This window comes from Macaca nemestrina, chromosome 14 (genome assembly GCF_043159975.1).
Source record: "Macaca nemestrina isolate mMacNem1 chromosome 14, mMacNem.hap1, whole genome shotgun sequence".
In the NCBI taxonomy this organism is placed as follows: domain Eukaryota; kingdom Metazoa; phylum Chordata; class Mammalia; order Primates; family Cercopithecidae; genus Macaca; species Macaca nemestrina.
The window spans coordinates 92,520,553-92,544,443 of record NC_092138.1 but is presented as its reverse complement, the minus strand read 5'-3'; the positions used below and the strand labels follow the sequence as shown (position 1 = coordinate 92,544,443).

Here is a 23,891-nt window from a genome sequence, read left to right as displayed (position 1 = left end):
GGAGAGCAGACACTCTGAGGCCGGACTGCCTGCTGTCTCTCCTGTTCCCCGGACAACCACGACATGCACACAAAAGGGGGTACGTACACAAGCCCCCGCATGCGGGTGCAGAGGGTCCTGACCCCCGCCAAGGAAAGCGCGGAGAAGGGCATGTTCCTGGGGAAGAGAGCCGAAGGCAGGGGCCGGGCGGAGGGAGGAAGGCAGCAAACCGGGTGGCCTGCCGCCCAGACAATAACAAAGATGGGAAGCGAGATTTTCAAAGACGCAGTGACTGCACCCAGCGTTGAGCTCTGGCCTGGCTGCATCTTCCTGCCAGGGCACGCCTGGTCCCCTGGGGCACCAGAGCCATCAGAGAAAGGCTGAGGGTCCCGCCTCAGGCTGGGCTTGGCAGCTGGGGTAGGAAATCAGCTGCAGGCAGTGGTGAGGATGCACTGGAGAGCGCTGCTCTGGGCCGATGGAAATTAAAGGTCTAGCCATTCTACCGGGAGGTGGGAGTGTTACTCTCCAGGAAGATGCTAGGGGTCAGTTAAACAGTCACTCAACCTTGGGCAGGAGTTGGGCTATAACTTGTACTCCTCTGCCTGCTAGAACCAAGGAGGAGGGGAGAGATATTTTCATGCTACCTATGCCTCCCCTACAGGGAGTGCCAACACGGATACAGCCCTACGAAGGCAGATGCCAGTGGTCTGAGATGTTCGGGCTAAATGCTGAAAAGACTCCTCGGTGCTTGCCCGTACTTTCACCTCCACAGGCTGGGCAGGGACACGTTCTAACTGGCACCAGAATCCATCACCATGCCTGTGCCTAAGTGGAAAGGTGCCTGTGGCTGGCACCGCTCGAGGAGGACCTGGGCCCTGAGAGGCTGTGTCCGCCCAGTGCCCCCTGGAGGACAGGATGGCTTGCCCTTGCGAGCTGAAGCCCGCTCCATTGCCAGCGTCTCCCCGGCAGGTTGAACCACCTCCTCCTCCTCCCTCTCCCCTTCTGCCCCATCAGCCACCTCCCCGCGGAATTTCCACACCTGCTCCCGGCTGGCCCAGGAGAAGGAAACAGAAAGCAGGAGACACCCCTGAGAGCGGAGAGGTGAGGAAGGGAGGGAAGAAGCTGCCTAGGCTGGAGAGGAGGCGGCCCTGGCTCCCCAGCCTCAGGCTGTGCCCCCAGCTCAGGGCCTGGGCACTGCCCGCTCTGCTAGCCCCGGCCCCCAGCGGACGGAGCACGCGCCCTACTTAGAGCAGATGTGCCCCCTAAGTGGCCCAGCCCCCTGCTCCTCCCCTCCAGATGTTCACCCTTCCCCTCACCACGAGCAGCGCCCGGTCTCGGCCAAACCTGGCTGAAAATGCCTTTTGTATCTGAAACCCAGAGGCTCCTGAGGCAGGGGGATGGGTCCTGGGGGCGGAGGCGCCACTTCCGTCCCCGGTTCGGGCACCGCACGGCCCGGGAAACAATGCCCACCTCGGACAGGCGAGGCAGGACTTCTCCGCGAGGGCACTTCGCGCCCGGGCACCCTCTGCTCTCCTCTCTTCACCCCGGAGGGAGGCGCAGGGTCCTCCCCTCGGGCCCCCCAGTCCGGCCCAGGTGGCCCCACAAGTTCCCAGCAGGCGGCGTGGGGTCCCCTCCCCCATGTGGCTCGTCCCGGGCCGGGCTCGCGCTTTGTCCCCGCGCCCTCAGGGGCGCAGCCCGGGGCGGCGGCGCGGGGGGACCCGGCGGCGGCGGCGGGCTCACCTCTCATTGTCCGCGGCGGCGGCGGCGGCGCTCCGGAACCCCGGCAGGATGTGGCGGAAGCTGTGGTTGCGGTCCAGCTTGGGCTGGCTCTTGGTGCGCTTGATGGAGCCCTTGAGGCGGCGGCTGAGGAAGCCCTGCGCACGGGGCGACAAGAAGGGGAAGGGGAGGCGGGGTTAGCGCGGCGGCGGCGGGCCGGGACCCGCGCGGGACCCGCACCCTTGCTGGGCGGCCGCGCGGCCGAGGGCGGGCCGGGCTCGGGCTCGGCCCCAGCAGCTCGCGGCCCGCGCCGCCCGCCCGCCCGCCGACCGAGCGCCGACGGCCCGGCCCGCGCAGCGCGGCCCAGCCCACCCCGCCCGCCACGTCGCCCCCGCCCCCTAAGCCGCTGTTGCCATGGCGACGCCGAGCCGAGCCGCGCCGACCGCTGCCGAGGCTGCCCGAGCCCCCCGGGCGTCCCGGCGAGGGGGAGTACCGGGACGAGGGGGCGGGGCTGCGGAGGGGCGGAGACCCCCGGGGAACGCCAGGGCCGGCCGCCCCACTCACCTCCCCGCCGCCTCCAAGCTCGTCCTCCCTGAGCGAGGTCACACCCCCCACCACCCACCAGGAGGAATCCACGCCCCCTACCCCGTCGGGGATTGACAAAGCACCTTCCTCCGCTGCGAGGTCGCTGCTCTCAGCCCCCGGTGGTACCGATGAGAGCGGGCGCGTGGTCGGCTGAGGCGCCGGCTGGCCTGCGCCTGGCAGTGCCCTGGCCACCTAGACCCCGATCCCGGGCGACATTCCCTCCCAGAGCGGCAGTCGCTTGATGTCAGTGTGGGGCCCCTGCCCGGAACGTTGTATGTACCCCAGCAAGGACAACCATCTTGGGGAAAGGATCCTTAGCGCCCAGCTCAGGGAGGGGCCCGATGAGCTGAAGGGTTTGCTGAGTATCCCCATTAAAAGCTTCAAGATTTGGGGAACCTTATTCAGGCCATTTATCCACCTACCAGGTTGCACCGACTGAGAACAGAGCTTAATCCCCCACCTCCCCCATCCCAAGAGCTCCTGGTCTGATGGAAGAGACAGAGGAGACAGGCGTTCAATACACACAGGTCGAACCAATCTTCCCTTTACAGGTGACGGGAGAGATGTGGGGGCCCCAGGGGACACAGCCTGGGTCCTGCCAGGCTTGGAACCTACAGGAAGCTTGAGGGAGAGGAAAACTGGAGGAGGGGGAGCCCTCTAAGGAGGGGGGGGTTCTGGGGGCCACCCACCTCAGTCTCAACTCCAGGTTGCAAGTGGGATATTAATTTAATTTGAGGTTAATGTATATAATCCAAATACCACATTCCATCCATCCCAAAATAAAGTGTCAGTTTGGCAGCCCTCTCTGTGTCCAAGAGGAGCAGTGGATGTTTGCCACAGGCCCTGGGCTGCATCTGTCCATCTTCAACATGAGAAGGTCAAACATGTGCTGTACAAGTCATCTCATGTCACCCGCACAGAGAGAAAATGACAGAAAAACATTCTCTGCAAATGAAGAGGCTTGCTCAGACAGGTAAAATGACTCATCCAAGGACACCCAGCTTCTGGGCCTGGCTAATTCGAGAGCTTTCAAGATTTCCCTTTTCCTATCTTTCTCCCTCTGCCTTTTCCTTCTTCCTCAGCCTTTCGTATCCACAGGAGAACTACCCCTGTGGCCACCTGTTGGGATTCTGCATGTCCTTAAAGGCCCAGCTGAAATACTACCTCACCAGAAGGCCATCCCAGGCAGTGGAGTCCAAATGCCCCTGACCTCTGCAGCCTGGAATTATCGATCAGGGTATTCTAATCAGCTGCCACAAATATCTCTTAGGTATTAGGGGCTGCAGGAGGGATCCTTCTCCAGAGGTGTGACCCATAGACAAGGCAAGGCTTAATGCAGAGGGACCGCAAATGGTGGCAGGTCAGGGGAGCACTAGGCTCTCTGGGACACACGGCATGGAGGCAGAGGCCTGCACCTCTTCGTGAGCTCTGAGCTCTCCCAACCTCCACCTCTTGCCAGGTATAGGGGAGGGGGCTGCACCTGGTTAATTTGGATGGGTTCTCTTCTCCCAGGGGTTGTGGTCAAGCAAGTTATACCAATGGGCTTGTACTTTTTCTTGGTTTTTATTTTCTACACTGATGAAAATTTCATAGTTTTTGCAATCTTGAGGTACGAAGAACAAAGAAGCATGTTTCACAATTTATGTAGCTCATTCTAGAGCAATATTGATGGCTTTATCCTATTTCTGAGTTAAAAAAAAAAGTTTTCCCCCCTCTAGGAGGTTTGAGGCACATGTGCTACTTCCTCTTCCCCACTCCACCCCCTGTGACTCTACTTAATGTTCCTCTGACAAGCAGCCTCCTCCTTAAAGCCTACTCAGAATGGTACCTCCCCCACCCAAACTGACAATGACCTTGGGGACTCCTAATACCCTGTCATATTCACTCTTTCACCTTAATGAGAGCCATTATGTGCTAGACACAGTAGCAAAGATAGCCATGAACATTATGGAGTGAGCAGTGTATGGATATTCAAGAGGTCAGGGAGCTCAGATCATGAGAAAAGAGATTCTTCCAGGGAACAGAGAGTGTTCCCATTGACCCACCCACCCATCATATCACACATCCACCTAGAGACCTGTGTCCCTCAGATAACTCAGCTCAGGACCCTGCATATGACAGGCTTAACAAATACTCATCATCTTGGAAAGCCACTACCAAAAGGGGACTCAGATGCAAAGGCTGCATTACAGGGTGACTGGGGACCAGAGTAGGGAAGGGACTTCCCCAAGGTCACAAAGCAAGGTTAATCAAGGACCACGGACTCCAGTCCTCTGCTCTGCCCAGCCAGACAGCTTGTTGCTCTCCTTCATGGGGGTGGAGGGCCAAGGGCGTCCTCTCCCTCATCGCCAGATGAAGGGAGGCAAACCTTTTCTGCTGTCCCTTCAGAGGCAGCTCCTGGGACTTGATTTCTGGAGGCAGCTATAGCCCCGAACTTGGGAAGAGGGGTTGACTGGTCTTCAGGTCAGAAACTCTTATTCTAGACTCAAGACAACCTTTAATTGAGGGGCAGTTGGCAAATCATTCAGTCAAACAGGGTTCTTGATACCCACTTTCCGGGACCGCAGTGGAGCCCGCTGACAGCCCAGTGGCTAAGAACCAAGTCAAACCCAGCTCCACACACCCCTCACTGCAACAGAAGACAGTTAAGGCCCCTTGCCTCTCTGTGAAATGGATGGGGGGCTGCAGTGAGGATTAAACTGGCAGATAAAAGCTGATAAAGCTGCCAGGCACAGTGGCTCACGCCTGTCATCCCAGCACTTTGGGAGGCAGAGGCAGGTAGATCACCTGAGGTCAGGAGTTCAAGACCAGCCTGGCCAAAATGGCAAAACCCCATCTCTACTAAAAATACAAAAATTTGCCAGGTGTGGTGGCACGAGCGTGTATCCCAGCAACTCGGGAGGCTGAGGCAGGAGAATCGCGTGAACCCGGGAGGTGGAGGTTGTAGTGAGCCAAGATTGCGTCACTGCATTTCAGCCTGGGTGACAAAACAAGATTCCATCTTGGGAAAAAAAAAAAAAAATGATAAAGCTGTAGGCTCAGAGTGTAGCAGACAGTAAGTGCTCAACAAAAGCTACGTGGAATTCCCATATACATGTACAGGACTATTAAAACACTCCATTTGTAGTGACATGTATTGGGCCTAGCTCATCTGCAAGGATTATAGGTGGTCCCCATGATCACTCCCTTGCCCACTGACAGACTCTGACCCCCTAGCCACACCCCCTAAGGCCTGGCTGTATCCCACTTCTCCTGCAGATGGCCCTGGACCACAGGAGCCCATCCTTGCTGACCATTCTCACTGGACAGCTCTAGCCCTCTCACATCGCTTGGCCTCAAATCTTCATTCAGACAAGCTGTGGGCCGATTACTGGCCCTCTCTGAGCCTCAGTGTCCCTATGTGTAAAATCAACTGATGATGATACCTACTTTATGAGACCCTGGGAAGGATGAAGTACGATGTCACCAGAAAGACAGTAACTATTAAGCAACTACACACAGTAGTAGGTTTATTGCAACCAATACTGATGTTGGCTGAGCACCATCACCTCTTTTTGCCCCAATGGGTAAATGACCACCAAGGGTGGGAGTCTGTCTGGGCTTTCCAGACAGGAGCCTGCGGGCTGTCCAGCAGGGGGGATGGAGACATGAATGAACATGCTTGCAAAATGATTCTGGAGCCACAGAATGTCATCCAGTTTGGTAGTTTTGAACTCTTTTAAACAAGAACTTTTTTTTGTTTTCCTAAAGCAACCTCACAGAGACTCCCGATGTCCAAAGTGCACAGGCAGGCAGGGCTGCTCAGGTGGAGGCCTCAGCTTTCATTCACTGGAGCAAGGACTGATGTCTAAAGCTCAGCAAGCAGCCTACACAGTCCGCGGGGACCCGAGGCTCCCTCCCCAGATGCGGCACTCTGCCTCTATTAAGGCAGCCCATGTCCCCGTCTACTTGTCAGGCAGCTGTGCCATGGTGCTGAGGTCAACTAAGGCCTCAGGGCTTTTGCACAAGGCTGCTGCCTGGTGCCACCTCCCCAGCTCATTCCCTGATGGCTGGGCATGGATAGCTATGTAGCCCTCACCCCTCTCTGTGGATGGCCCACTGCCCATCTGGACATCCTTCCTATGCCAGCTGATCCTTTAGGCCCTAGGCTTCCATCATATCACTGACCAAAGCACAGGGCAGTTTGAGTGGGGGTCAGAGGCCTGGGGGTCTCTGGCTGGAAGGACCCAAGTTCTTAAGCCACTCTCCTACCCCAGTTCCTGCCACTTCACCACCATCCTGACATCTGGCCCACAACCCTGTTCCTTCTCCAGAAGGTCCTGAACGACTTTTTCAAAGCCCTTTCAGAATTCAAGATACGTGATTTCTTCATTTACTCATTTCAATGAATTCCACGTGATGATGATGATATATTACCAGCAATCAAGCTTCTGTTCTGACGAGTCACTCCCACCCTAGGAGAGGACGCCTAGGAGCTCCCAACGCCTCTTATCAGGAATCCCTGGGAGAATAAGGGCTTCAGAATTCAGGATGTTTTGGATTTCCGGGTGGGGAAATGGAAGCTCAGAGAAGTTAAGTCACCTGCTGAAAGTGGCAGAGCTGGGACTATAACCAAGAGAGTTCTGGCCCCTGGGATGGGCAGCGTGGGGACTCCTCCATAGAGGGAAACAGAATGGACAGCTCTGATCATCCTCCCCACACTCAGCCCCAGGCACTGTACTAGGCCTCAGGGACCAAAGCCAAGGTGGGAGGGAAGAAAGGGAGGCCCGCTCACTCCCTGAGTGCAGAGCTGTCACACAGGGGCTCCCAGTGAATACCTGGAGGCTCCCCACCCCCAGGGAGGAGAACCTTGCCCAGTGCTGTCCTTGTCTGTGCCTCACTCCCAGCCGAGGAGGCAGTCCCTAGGGAACCAGGGATCTGCATTTCAGCGCCGTCACCTAGACACCCGGGAGCCCCTTGTCACCAATGGTCTCAAAGAAACTGCTTCTCACCTGAATACCAAGCACTGACTGAGCAACATGCCTAGCACAAAGTAGGTGCTCAATCAAAGGCGGGTTCCTTCCCCCAAGCCCAACATCTATTTGTCCTTGCATTCTTCCTCCAGGCCTGTCTTCATCACTCTCTCCCCTTTCAACAGACAGACCTGGGCTGCTGCAGATGGGTAGGTGGGCCTGGCAGAATTTTGTCGCCCGTTGAGCCCTCAGCTGCCCACTGGGGAACCCCAAGACAGTACTCAGGATGGAGGCAGAACCCTGTGGATCCTCCCTCCGCCCAGGCCCGGCTCCTCCCATAGCTGTTTCTAAGGCCCATCCCCAAAGAGAGAGCCTTGGAGAAGGGAGACTATTTTGACAGGCATGTCTCTCAGTATCTTTCTGGGGCTTTGCCCGAATGCCAAAAGCACATCTAAATAAACAGGAAGGGGAGAAGATCCCATCCAGATCCTGCCACCTCTCTTAGCTCCAGGAGGGGAGAAATGCTGAGTGCACGGGCTGGCGGGCTGACCCGACACTGCAGCAGGCTGGTGGGGGCACTAGAAAAGGGCTGGGGTGGTGGGGGTCCTGCTTCCAGAGTCACAGGGTGAGAGCCAGGAGGGCCCACAGAGGGCAGCCAGGCTGGTGATACTGAGGAGAAATCTGAGGCCCAGAGGGCAGTGGGACCTGCCCAGCATCACCAGTCGGGGCCATTAGAACCTGGGTCCCCTGCTCCTTGCCCAGTGCTCTTTGTATCTTCAGCATCCACGCTTCAAGAACCTCACAGGCTGCCCTCACTTCCTCTTTCTGGGCCACAGTCTTCCCATCTGCAACACGAGGGGCTGGACTGGGTGATCACCAAGCTCCTTTCCAGTGCTGATATTTGATGATCCTATAAAGTCAGAGCAGCTGCCAGGGCCAGGCTGCCTGGCCCGCCCCAGGCTTGGCACCAACGGCATCAGGGAATTCTCTGGCTTTGCCCGAATCCTTCAGATGTGCCATTCCTCCTGCCCTCGCCTTCCCTGTTCCCGGGTCTCTACCCACGGCAGGCTGCCCAGCTTCTCTGGCCTCCTCCCCTCAAGGGTATGCACCATCAAAGAGGGTCCCAGCTGGAGAATGACTCACTAATGGTGGAATGTCAGACACTGTGACAGGCAAAAGACGGGAGGCATCTTAAACTGGGATTAGGTTAGTGCCTTCCTGGTGGCCACCTATTCACAGGCCACCCTATGCCCACAGACTCCTCCACAATCTCATACCAGTGAGATCGCCACATATTCCGCCTGGAGAAGGTAGCCAGACTACTTAAGTCATACAAAGAAAACCAATTCATAGGCCCTGAGAGCCTTCGGGGAAGCCCCAGGAAGGGGCTGGACCCTGACACTCCAGGGTCACTGTTGTGTTAAAATACTGCCTGGAAAAACACACTTAAACATGTTCACTTAGAGAAATATACAGGGCCAGAAACATACGCAAGTGCTAGGACAGGCATGCATACAAATACACACAAGAAAGGCATCCCACAAAGAAATGCATGTGTAAGCGTACAAGTACCCCGGTACCACTACACATACAGACACACACAAACACAAACACATTGATCAGCACACACACGAATACACACATACACAGCCATGAAACATACAAGCCAAAATACAAATACACTGAAACAAGCCCATAAATATACATATGTACTCAGCTTTCATCAGGCACCCGCAGAATTGTGCAGACACACAAAACTAAACACACTGGCCCACATGTGCTCAAATTCACAACCAGGAAAGGAAGGGCAAGTGGCCCAGGAAGCTCCAGAGTTGGGAGCCCAGATCTCAGGACCAAGGCAAGAAAACAGCTCTTAACGGCTTCCAAGATAACCCCCTCTGCTTTTCTCGCAGGGCTTCACTTTCTGGCAGTCTTTGAGGACAACTTGTTTGCTCCTCTCACACTCAAAAAGCTTGTCTTTACAGCTCCCTGAACATGTGGCTTTTGCAGTTCTGTTCCCTGGCAAGAGCTGAAGGTCCCTGCCCTAAACATTTCTCCTTCTGCCCATTAGCACAGCTAAAACTCCACCGTTTGACACACCTCTTTAGGTCCTAAGGGTAATTCAATCTCTAGGAATCCCCAGGTAAAATGTAAATAATTTTCATACTTCCCCTGGAAGAGGGTGAAAGCAGGGGATTCCACCACTTAATGGCTACGGGGCTTTGGGCTCATGACTTAACCTTCTATGCCTGTGTCCTCTTCAGTAAAATGAGGACAAAGTGGTTGTGGAGATGCAATGAGATCATGCATGGAAGAAACTTAGCCCATTTCCCTGCATACAATAAATACGAACTGCTGGCATTGCTGTCACGATCACTTTCATTTATCACTTCCTTTGACCACCAGAGACCAGCCCAGCCATTAGCCAGAAGGGCCTGGGCTGTTCCTCCTGCCTGGGAAGGAAGACCCTCCACACCCTTAAGGTACCTCCTCAGTCTTTCCCTTAGAGGCGTCCCCCGATGTCCCCACCCTAGGCCAGGTCTCCCTGTAGACTTACGACAGTTGTAATTATAAGTGTGTTTATTTAGTGCCTCCCCACCCATACTGGACTGTAAAGCCTCCAGAGCAGGGGCCATGGCAACCTGGGTCTCCAGTGCTGGACACCTGGCAGCTATTCTCTCAATATTTCCTGAATGAATTCACAAATATTTAATGACATAAAAGGAAACAAAGAAAGTGCTCTGCGGGGCTTTTTGAAAGGATTTCACTTGGAAGCAATCTGGGCAGACTTGCTAGAGGAGGCAGCTTTTGACAGCATTTTGGATACACTGAAGGTGGGACAGCAGGTGGGCTTGCGGAGATTAGCTGGGACAGGATAGCCACATACAGGCATTCTAGGCAGACTCACAGCATAAGCAGAGGTGTAGAGGTAGGACAGTGGGGAGTCTGGCTGTCCAGGGAGGCCCCTAGAGTTATCACAGGTCCCTCCAGCCTCCCAGTTACACACCACCACCTGAGCCTGGGCTTATAATCCCCTCCCCAGTGCAGAGGACACCCAAGTAAAGGGGAACCCTAAGGAACACTGAGAGTCTAGTGGAGGAAAAAGAGGGGAGCCCAGATTTGAAGAGGGTGAAGGTGAAGTTGGGAGGGGAGCTGAGGATGTCGGCAGGGCCCTCCTGGTATCTGCCAGTGCCCAGGATTGGGCAGGCATCAGTGAACAGAAACCAGTTACGCATTCCCAAGATCTCAGCTTGGGATGTGACAACCCAGAGCAGCCAGGGAGTGACTCATTGTCCCATAAATCCTCCAGCTGGCACCTGCCTTAGCATAATAAGCCTGTCCCAGAGGTCTGGATGGCTACAAACACCTCATCACCTCTTTAAGCTCTCAGTCAGCCCTGGCCGTGGGATGGGGTGGGGAGTTGGACACCCAGGGCCACGTGGCTGCAAGGAAGCCAATTCCACCAGGCGGTTACACCCCTGCAGCAGGGTCTATACTTTCTCCGCCTGCCCCCACGCCCTATCACTGAGGTCCCAGCCAGTCCTCCCGGGGCCACTTGCTGACTTTAGTGCTCATTCCCCAGCAAAACTCCCCTATCCTGTGCTCTGTGCACTGCATGAGTGGCAAGAAAACCACATTTGGAGTCTACAACTCTGGGGTCAAAACCCAGCTCTGCTATTAATACTAATGAAGGCTCTTCCAACATGCTGCTGAGAATTAGTCAGATGTATTTAGTAAGCCCTGACTAAGCTTCAGGCACTGTATTAGAGCTTCCCATGACTTCTCTTGTTTAATTCTCACAACCTAGTGTGCAGATGGGAGAACAGAAGTTCAGAAAGGGCAACTAATTTGCACAGCACCGCACAGCCAGGAAGCGGTAGAGCTGGGTTCAACACAGACAGGCTGCTCCAGAGCTAAAGCTCTCATGTAATCCCATTTTCGGACTGAGGCGCTGAGCCAGCACCTAAGCCGCTCTGTGACTCAGTTTCCCTGCTGTACAATGCAGGGATTAGTCTAGCTGATCTCTAAATTCTTTCCAGCTTGGGTGTGCCTCCCTGGTGACCCATTTGCAGGTGACAACACACGGGGGGGAATCTTCTGGGGACAAAGGGGCACTAATGGTGGGACTTACAGACTTGCGCTGGGCCACAGGGAGCTTCAGTTGGATAGGATTCCCCTGCACTTCCAGGCACCCAGCTGGCCTGGGTGGCCCCAGGGCAGCAAGGCAGGAAAGAGGTGCTATCTTGTTTCTCTCCCTGGACCAAGAACCACCAAGGAAACAACCGGACCCCAGGGAGCTCCAGGCCTGAGGACCAGTAACCACTAGTGGGAGGGAGGGGCGGGGGAAACTCCATAAATCCACCCGAGTAAGCAGTGCTCTGAAAAGCCCTTTTCACTACAGAATACAAAATGCACCGTTTTGGGAGAGGATTTTATAGGCTATATCTCCTCCTGGGTGATTTACCATCTGCGGGCCAAGGTTCACCTGGGAGTCCTGGCCTCAGAAGGCCCTTGGGTATGGGATAGAGTATGGGGTGGAGTCAAGGTCAGTTTCTTTTTTTCTTTAAAGGTCAGTTACTTTTTTTTTTTTTTTTTGGACGGAGTTTCACTCTGCCACCCAGGCTGCAGTGCACTGGTGTGATCTCGGCTCGCTGCAACCTCCAGCCTCCCGGGTTCAAGCTATTCTCCTGCCTCAGCCTCCATAGTAGCTGGGGTTACAGGCATGCGCCACCACGCCTGGCTAATTTTTTGTGTTTTTAATAGAGATGTGGTTTCACCATGTTGACCATGCTGGTCTAGAACTCCTGACTTCAGGTGATCCACCTGCCTCAACCTCCCAAAGTGCTGGGATTACAGGCATGAGCCACCACGCCTGGCACTTTTCAAGGCAAGGGCTGGTGTCCTTGCTGGCCTCTGGTGGCCTGGGTCACTTGTCTTGACCTGTCCTCCCATGGCAGGGGGCCACTCTGACCTCAGACACACAGTGCAGGGGCTGGCAGAAGTGGAGAGATCACTGCTCACCTTCCCTGCTCGCCCTGCAATTACTCCATTTAATTTGTTTACTCCCTGTCTCTTTCTGTCTCGTGCAGCTTCATTCCACAAGCCCCTCATGAATCTGCCACGGGTGAGTCCTTGCTCCAGTGCTGGGAGTTCAGACAAATCAGAAACAGTCCCTGTCCTTGAGAAAGTGACCACCGTCTGGTGGGAGAGACAGAAGTGATGGATCATGAAGTCACAGAGTCTGTGAGGGAGCGTGGACAGGTCGGGTGTTCTACAGCCTGGACACAGCCCTCGATGGCACCAGTGAGCTCTGGAGACAGAGAAATGGGGAGGAATTCTGGGTAGAAGGACCTGCCCACACAAAGGCATGGAAGCTGGGACAGCCTGGGGGACTTGAAGGCCAGGCTGGGGAGCTGGATCCCCCACCCTGCTGGGAGCCATCTAAGGTGCTGGAGCAGGGGAGTAACAAGCTCAGCTCGTTTTAGACGTTCTTTAAGCAATTCCACAGGAGAAGTTACTCATCTCGATGCAGAGCCTTGTGTTGGAAACAGATGTCACTACTGCCACCTCCACAGAGGGCCTCCTGGCTTTGGAAACAATTCCCGCCTGACAACTCAGATATAATTATGTCTGCAATCCCACCAAAATGCCACTTGATCGTTTCATTTTCGTAGCATGAGGAGGTGGGAAAATGAAGGCATCTGAGCCTGGCCCCTGACATGCAGCCCACCCCACCACCTCCCAGGAGAGGGGTGGACCTGCAGGGCCACAGAGCAGGATGGCAAGAGGAGAACAGTTCTCTCCTATCCCAGGGGTGTCTGACTCCTGGGGCCAGGCCTGCTCAAAGCAGGGGCAGGACAAGATAAGGCAGAGAGATGGGGAGGCCTGGGTCCAAATCTCAGCTCTGTCCCTGCAAGCTGTGTGGCCCAGGACAATGCACCTCCCCTCTCTGGGCTTCAACATCCTCAACTGTAAGATGGAGAGAAAAACAGCACTGGCTAGCAAAGACTGGGCTGCGTGCTGTGGGCCGGGCGCTGTGAGAACTTCAAGATCCAGGCCCGTGAGCGGAGCCATCCTAGCTAGCTCTTCACTCCCCATCTGCCTTGATTTTGTCACCTTCTGAGAGTGAGATTTGTGTTATCTGAGCCTCGGGTTGTAAGGATTAAATGAGATAATACTTAGAAAGTGCTCAGCACAGGGCCTGACCCAGAGTACTGTGCAGAACAGGATTCAAAATCCCCCATCGTAAAGATAGCAGAGGTGGTAGAGCTGGGATTCGAACTCAGGCCAATGGGACTTGGAGTGCAAGCTCTGACCACCACCATGCCTCTCCCACAATGCCTGCCTTACCTCCTCTCAAAGCAGTGGTAGGTGGAACAGGTGCCTATAACCCATCAAAGGGTGGCAGTGACTGGTGTCTGTCAGTCCCAGCCTGGTGACCAGTGCAGCAGCCCTGCCTGACAGATCACATACTGGTCCACCTCACCCTGTGCCCTTCCTCTTGGTGGACAGCTGTCTCGGCCCCAGACCTTGTTCCATCCAGTGTCCCTGACCAGGGTCCCCTTTCAGAACCCCTGGCTTTCTGATCGACCCAGGCCCAGCTGGCACAGCCAGTCATGCCAGGCCCGGCCACTGACAGGTGCTCCCAGATCTAAGCTGCTCCCAGCCCCCAGCAGTGGGCTCTACAGCTTATTTAGCACAGTGGGCTGCCTCCCTGTGGCCCTGGACACACAAACCCCTGGGAGTTCAACACTCACTGGGAGGAGCCACCCAGAAGTCCACTTGCTACCCTCTGCTGCCCCCAACTGGCGGGAAACTGCCCTGCGCAGACACCTCCATCTCTATCTGAATTCACCACCTGACAACTTGGTCTCTGGTCCCCGAGGAACCCCTCCAGCCCCTCTCCACCTTCTACTGCCAGGGCTGAGCCCTAGAAGTTCAGTCAGGGGTGATGTTGCTTTGGGGCCGTGATGGAGGGGTATGGAAGGGGGAGGGGTCTGCCCAGTTACCTGGGGCTCTGGAGGAAATGTGGGGTGGAAGGGCACCCCACACACAAGCAAGGGGAACAGGTGTGAACACTGGGGAATGTTCCCTTGTGCCAGGCACTGAGCCCGCACAGCCACCCTGTGGGGAGGGGTTCCTGCCCGTTTACAGACAGGGAAAGAGAGTGGGGCAACTTGCCTGAGCCATCCCACAGAAGGGAGCAGTGGCCAAGATTTTAATCCCACTCCATCCCTGGGTTTGGGGGACTATCCCTGGGAGAGGCCAGCACTGTACCCCCAGGACCCTGAGTGGGTGTGAAGAGAGGAAGAAAGGCCCCCACAAAGCATTCCACCTGCCAGTTACTGAACCTGGCAGGAATTGGGGTGGTGGCCTTTACACCTTAATGGGAACCAGTTCATCTGATTCTGTGCTGCCCAACAGGCTTAAGTGCAGGGCTGGGGAAATGAAGTTTGCAGGGATGGCCTACGGATGCATTTGGAAGACCCCAGGGCAGGGAGAGGAGGGGGTACTAAGGCTGGCTTGTTCCCTTCACTTCCATCCTTCCCACTCACACTGCCCAAGCCAAGCTGCCACTTGCCAAGGTAAGGCAGGGGATTCCAGGGATCCTTGAAATGGGCTCTTCCCTCTACTCCTGCACAAGGGCATTCTGAGCACAGATGTTTGGGGGTTGGAACAGGCTCCTGAGAACCTACTTAAGCAATTTGCTTGTCCCCCCCAACCCCATGCTGGATCCCCACCCAGTCTTGCTCTCTGCCCACTGAAGGAGCTCCAGACTCTCCTAGCCTATTCAAGTATGCTGCACTCCATGTCTGCTCTGGCCTACTCTGGCCCACCTCACCTCCCTTGATGAGGACCTCATACTCCTGTTAATATGGCCTTAGATCCCATCTGCTCTGTTCACTGCCATGGATCTCTTGTCACTTCCATTCCAGCCACTTCCTCACATTTCAGCCCCCAAACTGCTCTCATTTCCTGCTGTCATTTGCCCATGCTGTTTCCCATGTCCTGGCCTTTGCCTGGAATGTCCTTTCCCCTTCACCTGCCTGGAAATTACTTCACCAAGTCCCGGCTGACCCTTCTGTATTTCTGCAGGTAGCAACTACGTTTTCATCCTCTTTGTGTCCTCAGTGACTGGCATAGGCCCTGACACATAATTGGTAGTGATGACAAATGTATTGCAAGAAAGAATAAAGAAAGGCAAAAGGAGAGAAGAAAGTAAGTTCGTTCACACCACGGCAAGACTCACAGACCAGAGCTGGGCTCCCACCCCTGCCACCCACCAGCTGTAGACCTGCTGAGGCCAGGCCCTTCTCCTCCCTGAGCCTGGGTTCCTCAACTGCAAAACGGAGCTAATGAAACCGCCTTCCTGTGTATTAATGGGGTGGGGAGACAGCCTCCCAACCCTACCAATACTGCAGCACTCCCACCTCTGTCCCAGGCCTCAGTCTGGCCTGGTATTGGACTCAGGAGGCTCCAAGACCCCCTGTCCCTAGACTCCTGCCCTGAAGACCATCCCTGCCCCACCCTGGCCACCCTGGACAACTCCTGAGTCCCACCTTCCAACACTCCCTCTGCAGAAAAGGGGGACGCCCCCCGCGGAAGGCAGACACAGACCAAAATGACAGTAATACCTTTTGGGTTTGAATAGCTTAATACCAATCAGGCTCCATGAAGGTCAGGGATGGAGGGGGTGAAGGTGGAGGGGGTGGAGGGGGCAGGGTTTGCTCTCCCACCACCCCGCCCATCTGCTGAATACACGCCAGGTGCTGGGTCAGGAGACTGACTCACAGAGCGGAACTAAGCAAATTCCTCATAATTCAAGGAGAAAACTGGGGAGTCCATGGTGGGACCCCACCCAGGAGTCCAGCACTACCGCCCTGTTACAGCCAGGGCTGCATGGCTGACATCCCTCCGCTGGTTGATGGGCCACAAACATAAACATGTCCCAAGTGAATGACCATCTGAGATGGACCCGCAGCAGCCTGGGCCAGTGGAGGGAGCCCCAGCAAGTATCCTGGGCAAGCCGCTCTTCTGCAGGCCTCAGTTTCCCCATATACCCTGGGACAGATCTGGATCGTCTCATCTGTGAGCCTGGCTGGCTTTTCTGTTCCCCACCCCAACAGCCACTCGGAGCCTCCGTAGCTTGGAAGGGGCACAAATGGGGGGTAGCGAGGCCAACTCTGCAGGGAGCAGAGAATGCCCCCTCCTGGACCTTAAGTCATGCATTCCTCCTTCAGGCAGCCCCCAGCCCAAACTTCAGGTGCCTCTGCAGTTGGGGCTGGGGCCTGGCGGCCAGGAGGGGGCAGTGTGTAGATGAGCAGGAGGGAGCTGTCGGGGGCTCCAAAGGCAGTTGGACCAAAGAACACCCATTCCCCCCAGGAAATGTGATGGGGGCTGGGAGAAGGGCTCAGCTCAGATGGGGTGGCTGATGTCCAGGTGCTGGGAGGAAAGGACGGGAAGGAGTAAGGGGTGAGGACTACTGGATGTGGGGGAGAAGGACAGAGACCTGGGCTCAACTCCAGGCCCTACCCTAGACATGCTGTGTGACCTCAGGAAAGGACCCTCCCTTCTATGATTCTCAGTCCCTCCTCTGTATAGGGAAGGGTTGAACCAGTTAATTTCCAGTAGCCTTTCCATGGTGACATAGGCGGGAGGGTCACCCACTAGCTTGCATGTTTGTGTTCACATGCCTGTTTCTTGTGTTTGTGTGACAGAAAGACAGTTGAAACACGGCAAGGATGCGGGGAGGCTACAGGAGTGGGAAGAGGGGTGAGCAGCTGGGAAACCTGAGGTCCACAGCCCAGAGGTCTACTGCTACCTCCACTCACGGCCATCATCCACTGTGGTTCTTGTGTCCTGCAGGAGAAAGTCCAAAGGCTTTAGCTCACCCACCAAGGTCTCTCACTCTTCTCTCCAGGCCCTGAACTCATCCAGCACTCTAATCACACAGGGTCATTAGTTTGTTTCTATTCACTTCACTAACTGAAATACTCTTCTCCCTTGGTTCCTGATGAACTCCTATACACCCCTCAAAGCCCAGCCCCAAAAGTCCCTCCTCTAAGAATTCCCTGTCCTTCCTGGCCAGAGATAACTGCTCCTTGTTCTGTCACAGGGTGTGCACAACCAAGCACCCAATAAAAGTGAGTTGTTGAAAGAAACCAAAGACCTGCTCCTAGAAGCATCCGCAATCAACCCAATATTGAGTCTATCTGCAGTTTGTGCCAGCCCCCTGGGCCTTCCCCTCCCTGACACTTCTCCTTCTCCATCTCGCAAAAAATATCCCTGAGACCTAATTTCAGCTAAACCTTCAAACACGAGTCTCCACTTTCAACTTCTCAAGGAGGAATCAATTGGCTGTCAAGTTTCCCAGAGCCTCTGCCACCTCCCACACCCTGGGTCTGCCAGCCATCCTCAAGGTTGATGGGAGGGGTGGGGGCAGAGGAAGGAGGGAGGGAGGAAGGAGAGAGGGAGGAAGGACCCAGCCCGCAACAGGGAAGGTTGGGGCTGGGGAAGGGGTCAGGCTGAGGAGCTAGTGGGGAGACCAGGAAGAGTCATCAGTTCTTTGCCTCCCAAATCAAACCACAGCTCCTCTGCCATGGAGTGGCAGGAGAGACAGAACAGCACACTGTTGCTGCTAAGGAGCCCAGGGCCTGGGGAAGCTGGGTGGGCACATGCAAAGCCCCCAGACCCAGCCTGACCATTGGTCTATGTGGATCCAGCGCCCCAGCATGCTGCCTGCCACCCTTCCCTCCTTCCCTTCCAGGAGATGCTACTGGCACAGAGCAGACAGATCTGGGTTTGAATCTCAGGAATCTGAGAGCTGATGGCCACAGACGCACAGGAAGCCTCTCTAGTCATCTACTCCCAGGCCCCTTCTCCCATCCTCATTCAAGGGCCCCTATAACCTGCAGAGCACATGCCAGCCTTGTAGCACTGTGTCATCCTGGAGAGTCACTCCCCTACCCTCCAACTCTCCCTAAAGGAGGGAGGGAGTTGTCACAGGTGGGCAGAAAAGTTCCATTCCTGGCCAAGCCACAAAGCTGGTATGAGGCTGTGCAGGGCCTGAAACCCGGGCCAGGGAACTCTCTAGAGCCCATTATCTTAGCTACTGCACCAGAACATTTAAGCACCTATTTATGCCCAAACTGTACGCTACCTTACAAAGTCCATCCCCCACATTTCACAAAAGGGGAAACTGAGGCTCTCCCAGGGTCACAAGGTCTCCAAGAGCCATGGGCGGGACTAGCACTGAGCCTTCAATGTCCTGCAGAGTGGCTGCAGGTCCTTGGCTGACTCACAAAATGAGGAGGCGTGGCATGTGAGGGTGTAAACAATCCAGGCTCCTGAACCGCTGTCAGCTGCGTGGTGACCTCTGACAAGCCCTTCCCAGGCCTCAGTTTCCATGGAGAAAGTGGACAGGATGAGCCTTGTAGACTTTACATACACCCTGACTCATTGATTCTCCCAAAGAAGCACCCCTGTAAGAAATGCTGACATCCTACCATCTGGGTTTGAAATGGCAGTGAAGGTGGCAGTTATTCCAGTACATCCTGTAGCATCTCCCCTGCCTCCCCGAGGCAAAACCATGTTTCCCGGGTTCCCTCGAGGGTCTACACAGAGCAAAAGTCAGCTGAGCACGTGAGGACGTAGCTTTTGGGAGCCTGTAAGTGAACAAGTGTGTGCTACGGGCTAGGGGAGGGAGGCGGGTGCTTCTGGCCCTGCACAGGGTCTGTGTGAGGGTCTGTCTCCAAGGCCCAGGCCAGGCTCACCTTTGACCTTCCCCCAAACACCTTGTCCTCTGCCTGTACTCCAACCCTCCTAGATCTTTACTGATGTTTTACAGCCAAAAATGGAAACCCGATTCAGATGGTAATGATGGATTTCATCCATGAAGCACCCACCATGGATCAGACCTGGGCGACCACATTCACCAAGTCCACAGTCCAAGCAAAGTCTGTCATTCCACATTTTACTGTCAAGAACACGAGGCTCGGAGAGGCTGAGTGGCTACTGAGATCACATGGATCATGGAAGAGCTGGGATTTGAACCCAGATCCCCACCTCTGAGTTCTCCAGTCCCCCCGCCAGCTCCCAGCACCCAGCCCAGAAGAGAATCTCGAATCACACCCCTTAAAGACCAACGTGCCCAGAAAAGGACACAAAACATAAATGTCTGGCAGTCCTGACTCAGCAGCTGAGTGACACCAGCTAAAGAATTTCACCTCTGAACCTCAGTTTCCTCACCTGTGAAATGGGCACACTAATAGTGCCTCCCCTAGAGGGTTGCCATGAGAAGTGGGCAAAGTGACCACCTTGAACATGCTCTTCATACTGCAGACCCTAACAGGGCAGGTGGGACTGTGAGTTGAGTCCCAGGTAGCTCGAGGTTCCCCAGGCTGGCTCTGACTCTGACTCTGACTCTGACTGAAGGTGGTTTCTACCCTGAGAGACAGAGCAGAGACACCACTACAGGGAAAATACCAGTCCTAGCTGTCAACTGGAGCTGCAAATTATAACAACTTTAAGGTGTGATCATACCCCTATTAGAGCAACTCAGGAAAGGGAAACAGGTGGAAAAATGATGCTGATGGGGTTGTGGGAGGGTGTGGGGCAATGGATCCTCCTCCTAGCCTGAGGATGGGTGTGCTTCATGCCCTGGGGTTAGAGAGACCTGGGTTCGAATCTTGGTTCCGCCACTTAGTAGCAGTTGGAGCTTGGGCAGCAAGTGACTTTCTCTCTCGGAACCTGTTTCCTCACCTGGGAAATGGGGTAACCAATGTTTCCGCTGTACGTCTGTCTCCTGGATGAAGAGAGATCAGGTAGGCTGGGAGTGGTGGCTCACACCTGTAATCCCAGCACTTTGGGAGGCCAAGGTGGGAGGATCACCTGAGGTCAGAAGTTCGAGACCAGCCTGGCCAACACGGGGAAACCCCATCTCTACTAAAAAATACAAAAATAGATGGGTGTGGTGGCGTACTCCTGTAATCCCAGCTACTCGGGGGCTGAGGTAGGAGAACAGCTTGAACCTGGGAGGCAGAGGTTGCAGCGAGCCAAGATCACACCACTGCACTCCAGCCTAGGCGACAGAGCAAGATTCTGTCTCAAAAAAAACCAAAAACAAACAAACAAAAACAAAACAAAACAAAACAAACAGATCAGGGATGTAGGACAGTGAGCCCAGTGCCTGGCACACAGTAGGCACTTCATCAATGGAGGCAGCTACTATTACTAATTATTATTAGTCATCGTTCCCTAGGCCCCCCTTGAAGGCCCACCCTGCCTGCTGTGGCCCCAGGGATCCACAGAGATCAGAACTTGGCCTTCGCTCTAGCTGATAGGAGTGGGGGTCACCCTGGCCCCAGCATCCAGGCGCTCCCTGCAGGCTGGAGACCAGCTTCCTGGGAACCCCTGGCCAAACCCAGGGCCACGACCCTCACTCCTCTCAGTGCAGGCTTCCTCCTCATTGCCCACAGGGTCAACCCCCAGCTGGGGACTCAGAATCACCTCCTGGGGGAAGCTTGTCAAAATGCAGATTGCCAGGCCCTGCCCTGGCCCAATGGACTGAAATCTTAAAGAAGGACAATAAGCTAGTTTTTAAGGCATTGTTATAACATATCGACAGTGGGGAGAATCAATGGCCCTGGGGAAAGCCCCATCCTTTTGGCCTGGTACTGGAGGTTCCATGTGACCTCCACTCAGCCAGGCTTCCCAGTCTCACCCACCCTGTCCTCCAGATCCCCTCAACTCCAGCTCCGCCAAGCATTTCTGCATGCCACAAACACATCAGCCCTCGACCTTATGAGCTCACATTCTCACGCTGACATTAAGTACTAGGAAAGAGAAGAGCAGGCTGCTGTGATGGGGAAAACCAAGAGGGCTTCCTGGAGGTGTGTGGTCAGGAGCTGATATCTAAGCTGATGCCCAAGGGATGAGGCGCCAGACCTATGGCAAGCAGAGGAAATTTCTAGGGTGCCTCCATACCTTTGCAACTGCTGTTCCCCCTCTCTGGAAGTCTCTCTCCCTCTCTGTCCTTGCCTAGCCATTTTCTATGGATCCTTCAAGATGCAGCTCAAAAGCCAGCTCCCGTGGGACCCCCTCGGGAACTGCCAGTCATTTCCAGCTCCCCTGGAGCCCCTATATGATGCTATCCGGTGACAGCCAGGCCTGCACACTCCCTGTTCTCGCCACCGAGAACCCTCTTTCCTCTGCTCGCACACAGCAGGCATGACAGAAAAACTAATGAGCGAATGAATGGATGAACAACCCATCCAACGTCCACCTGCCCTACAGACCTGAGCTCCCTGGAGAAAGGAATGTGTCTATGTCATCGCTGCGTTTCTGGTGCCTGGGACAGCCTTAGAGAGAAGTACACACAGTAATGCTCCTGAATGAGGGAGCGGAGGGACCCAAAACTCTGGGGGGGTGGTGTGTGTGTGTGTGTGTGTGTGTGTGTACACACAGCAATGCAGAAGGGCGTGAACAGTCAGCCGTTGAGGGTCACTGGGGTCTGTTTCCATAAAGCTGTTTAGATTTGTAATTTTTTAAAAGTCTGTGTGCTGGTGGGGAGGACTCAGTTCAATAGCTACGATATACAGTCTGTGTGTTGTCGGTTCTAAGCCATCGTCAATTGTAAGATACAGCATCATTTTATGTACCGCCAAGAAAGATTTACATTATGGTATGCCATGAGAGGTGTTAAAATACATGGAAACAAAAACAGTGTATCTTTTCAGGGTTGCAGAAGCACAGTGTGTGTGCGCCCTCAAGGGTACATTTATCCAAACTAACAAGAGCCTCTTCTCTTCCTGGGCCAGCTCAGCGCTGGGCCCCATAGCTTTCAGTGCTGTCTGTCCTCCACCTGCCCCCTCCCTCTCAGGATGGGACCCCCCATGTGGCCCCTGGGGCCAGGGCTGAGCCACGGAGATGGGAGCAGCTGAGGGATCGGATACCTAGAGCAAGGGAGGCCGGATGCTCTCCGGGTCCATGAGGCTCCAGGAAGGGGGGGCCGTGGGGTCGCAGAGCAGCACCCCGGGCGAGGTGGTGATGGTGGTGGCAGTGGCGGTGGTGGTGACGCAGAGATAGTTACCGTGACCCGGAACGGCGTGGCGGCCGAGGGCTCCATGCTGGGGCTCTTCTCGGAGAGGCTGCCGGGCAGGCTGCGCCGAGAGCCCGGCCTTTCTTGAGGCGACTCTGCCAACAGAGGAGAAGAGAGAGGTTGAACAAGAACAGCCAAGGCCACACAGCTAGGACCTCCTGCCACTCCCATCGCAGCCAGGACAACAGACAAACTGACCCCTAGAAAATGATCCAGGCACTATGGAAAAGTCTGGCAGTTTCTCCAAAAAATTAAAAATACAAGTGCCACATGACCCAGCAATTCCACTCCTGGGTATAACCCAAAATAACTGAAAACAAGTACTCAAATACCTGTATGCAAATGTTCATAGCAGCCAAATGATGGAAACCCAAGTGTCCATCAGCAGAAGAATGAACACACACACAGTATTGACATGCAAGGGAACACCATTCTGCTCTAAAAAGGAACGAAGTTCTGATGCAAGCTGTAACATGATGGGACCTTGAAAACATTACGCTGAGAAACCCAAGAGGACATATTTTGTATTATCCCATTTATATGAAATATCTAGAAGAGGCCAATTCGTAGAGACAGAAAGTAGATTTGAAGTTAGCAGAGGCTGAAGAGAGAGGGGATCAGGAGTTATGGCTTAATGGTACAGAGTTTCTGTGAAGGGTGATGAAGAGTTTTAGGAATTGGATAGTGGTGATGGTTGCAGAACATTACAAATGGATTTCATGCCACTGACTTGTACACTTAAAACTAGTTAAAATGATAACTTTTATGTTTTATATATTTTATCATACCTTTTTAAAAAGGGGGAAAAAAGGCCTAGCGCTGTGGCTCACTCCTATAATCCCAGCACTTTGGGAGGTTGAGACGGGAGGATCACCTGAGGTCAGGAGTTTGAGACCAGCCTGGCCAACATGGTGAAACCCTGTCTCTACTAAAAATACAAAAATTAGCCAGGTGTGGTGTCATGCACCTGTAATCCCAGCTACTAAGGAGGCTGAGGTGGGAGAATCACTTGAATCTGGGAGGCGAAAGTTGCAGTGACCCGAAATCATACCACTGCACTCCAGCCTGGGCAACAGAGTGAGACTCTGTCTCAAAAAAAAAAAAAAAGCGGGGGAAAGATTCCCCTAAACCCCTACTCCTTGTAATGTGGTGGGCTCCCTGTCACTGGAGGCATACAAGCAGACAGATAACAGCCATTTCCTGGGATGCCACACTTGGGGAGCTTGATGACTTCTCAAGTTTTCTGTTTGTTTTACAGACAAGGTCTCACTCTTTCACTCAGGCTGGAGCGCAGTGATGCAATCATAGCTCACCCAGCCTAGAACTCCTAGGCTCAAGCAATCCTACTGCCTCAGCCTCCTACCAAGTAGCTGGGACCACAGGTGCACCCCACCACACCTACCTAATTTTTTTAAAAAAATTGTAGAGATGGGGTCTTCCTTTGTTGCCCAAGCTGGTCTCAAACTCCTGGCCTCAAGCACTCCTCCCACCTTGGCCTCCCAAAGTGCTGGGATTACAGGGCTCAGTCACTGTGTCAGCCCCCATGTTTTTTCAAACAT

General features: G+C 54.6%; 1 protein-coding gene and 1 long non-coding RNA gene across 8 annotated transcripts in view; one reads left to right on the top strand and one right to left on the bottom strand.

Annotated features, from left to right (window-relative positions):
- DAB2I (DAB2 interacting protein) overlaps positions 1-23,891 on the bottom strand; it is a 217,053-nt gene that overhangs the window by 83,248 nt on the left and 109,914 nt on the right. For 6 of the 7 annotated variants that reach the window (XM_011750494.3, XM_011750486.3, XM_011750491.3 and 3 more), the window contains exons 2-3: positions 22,324-22,427; positions 1,720-1,853 (exon numbers count right to left, since the gene is read on the bottom strand). In XM_011750494.3, the coding sequence (XP_011748796.2) occupies positions 1,720-1,853; positions 22,324-22,427 (238 nt within the window). Of the gene's footprint in view, positions 1-87; positions 916-1,719; positions 1,854-22,323; positions 22,428-23,891 lie in introns of those variants that run through there. The other variant, XM_011750488.3, reaches the window with a different exon arrangement.
- Positions 1,848-3,810, top strand: LOC139358212 (uncharacterized). Its single transcript, XR_011612836.1, has 4 exons — positions 1,848-2,552; positions 2,706-2,807; positions 3,066-3,253; positions 3,363-3,810. It is a non-coding gene; the product is annotated as an uncharacterized lncRNA (long non-coding RNA).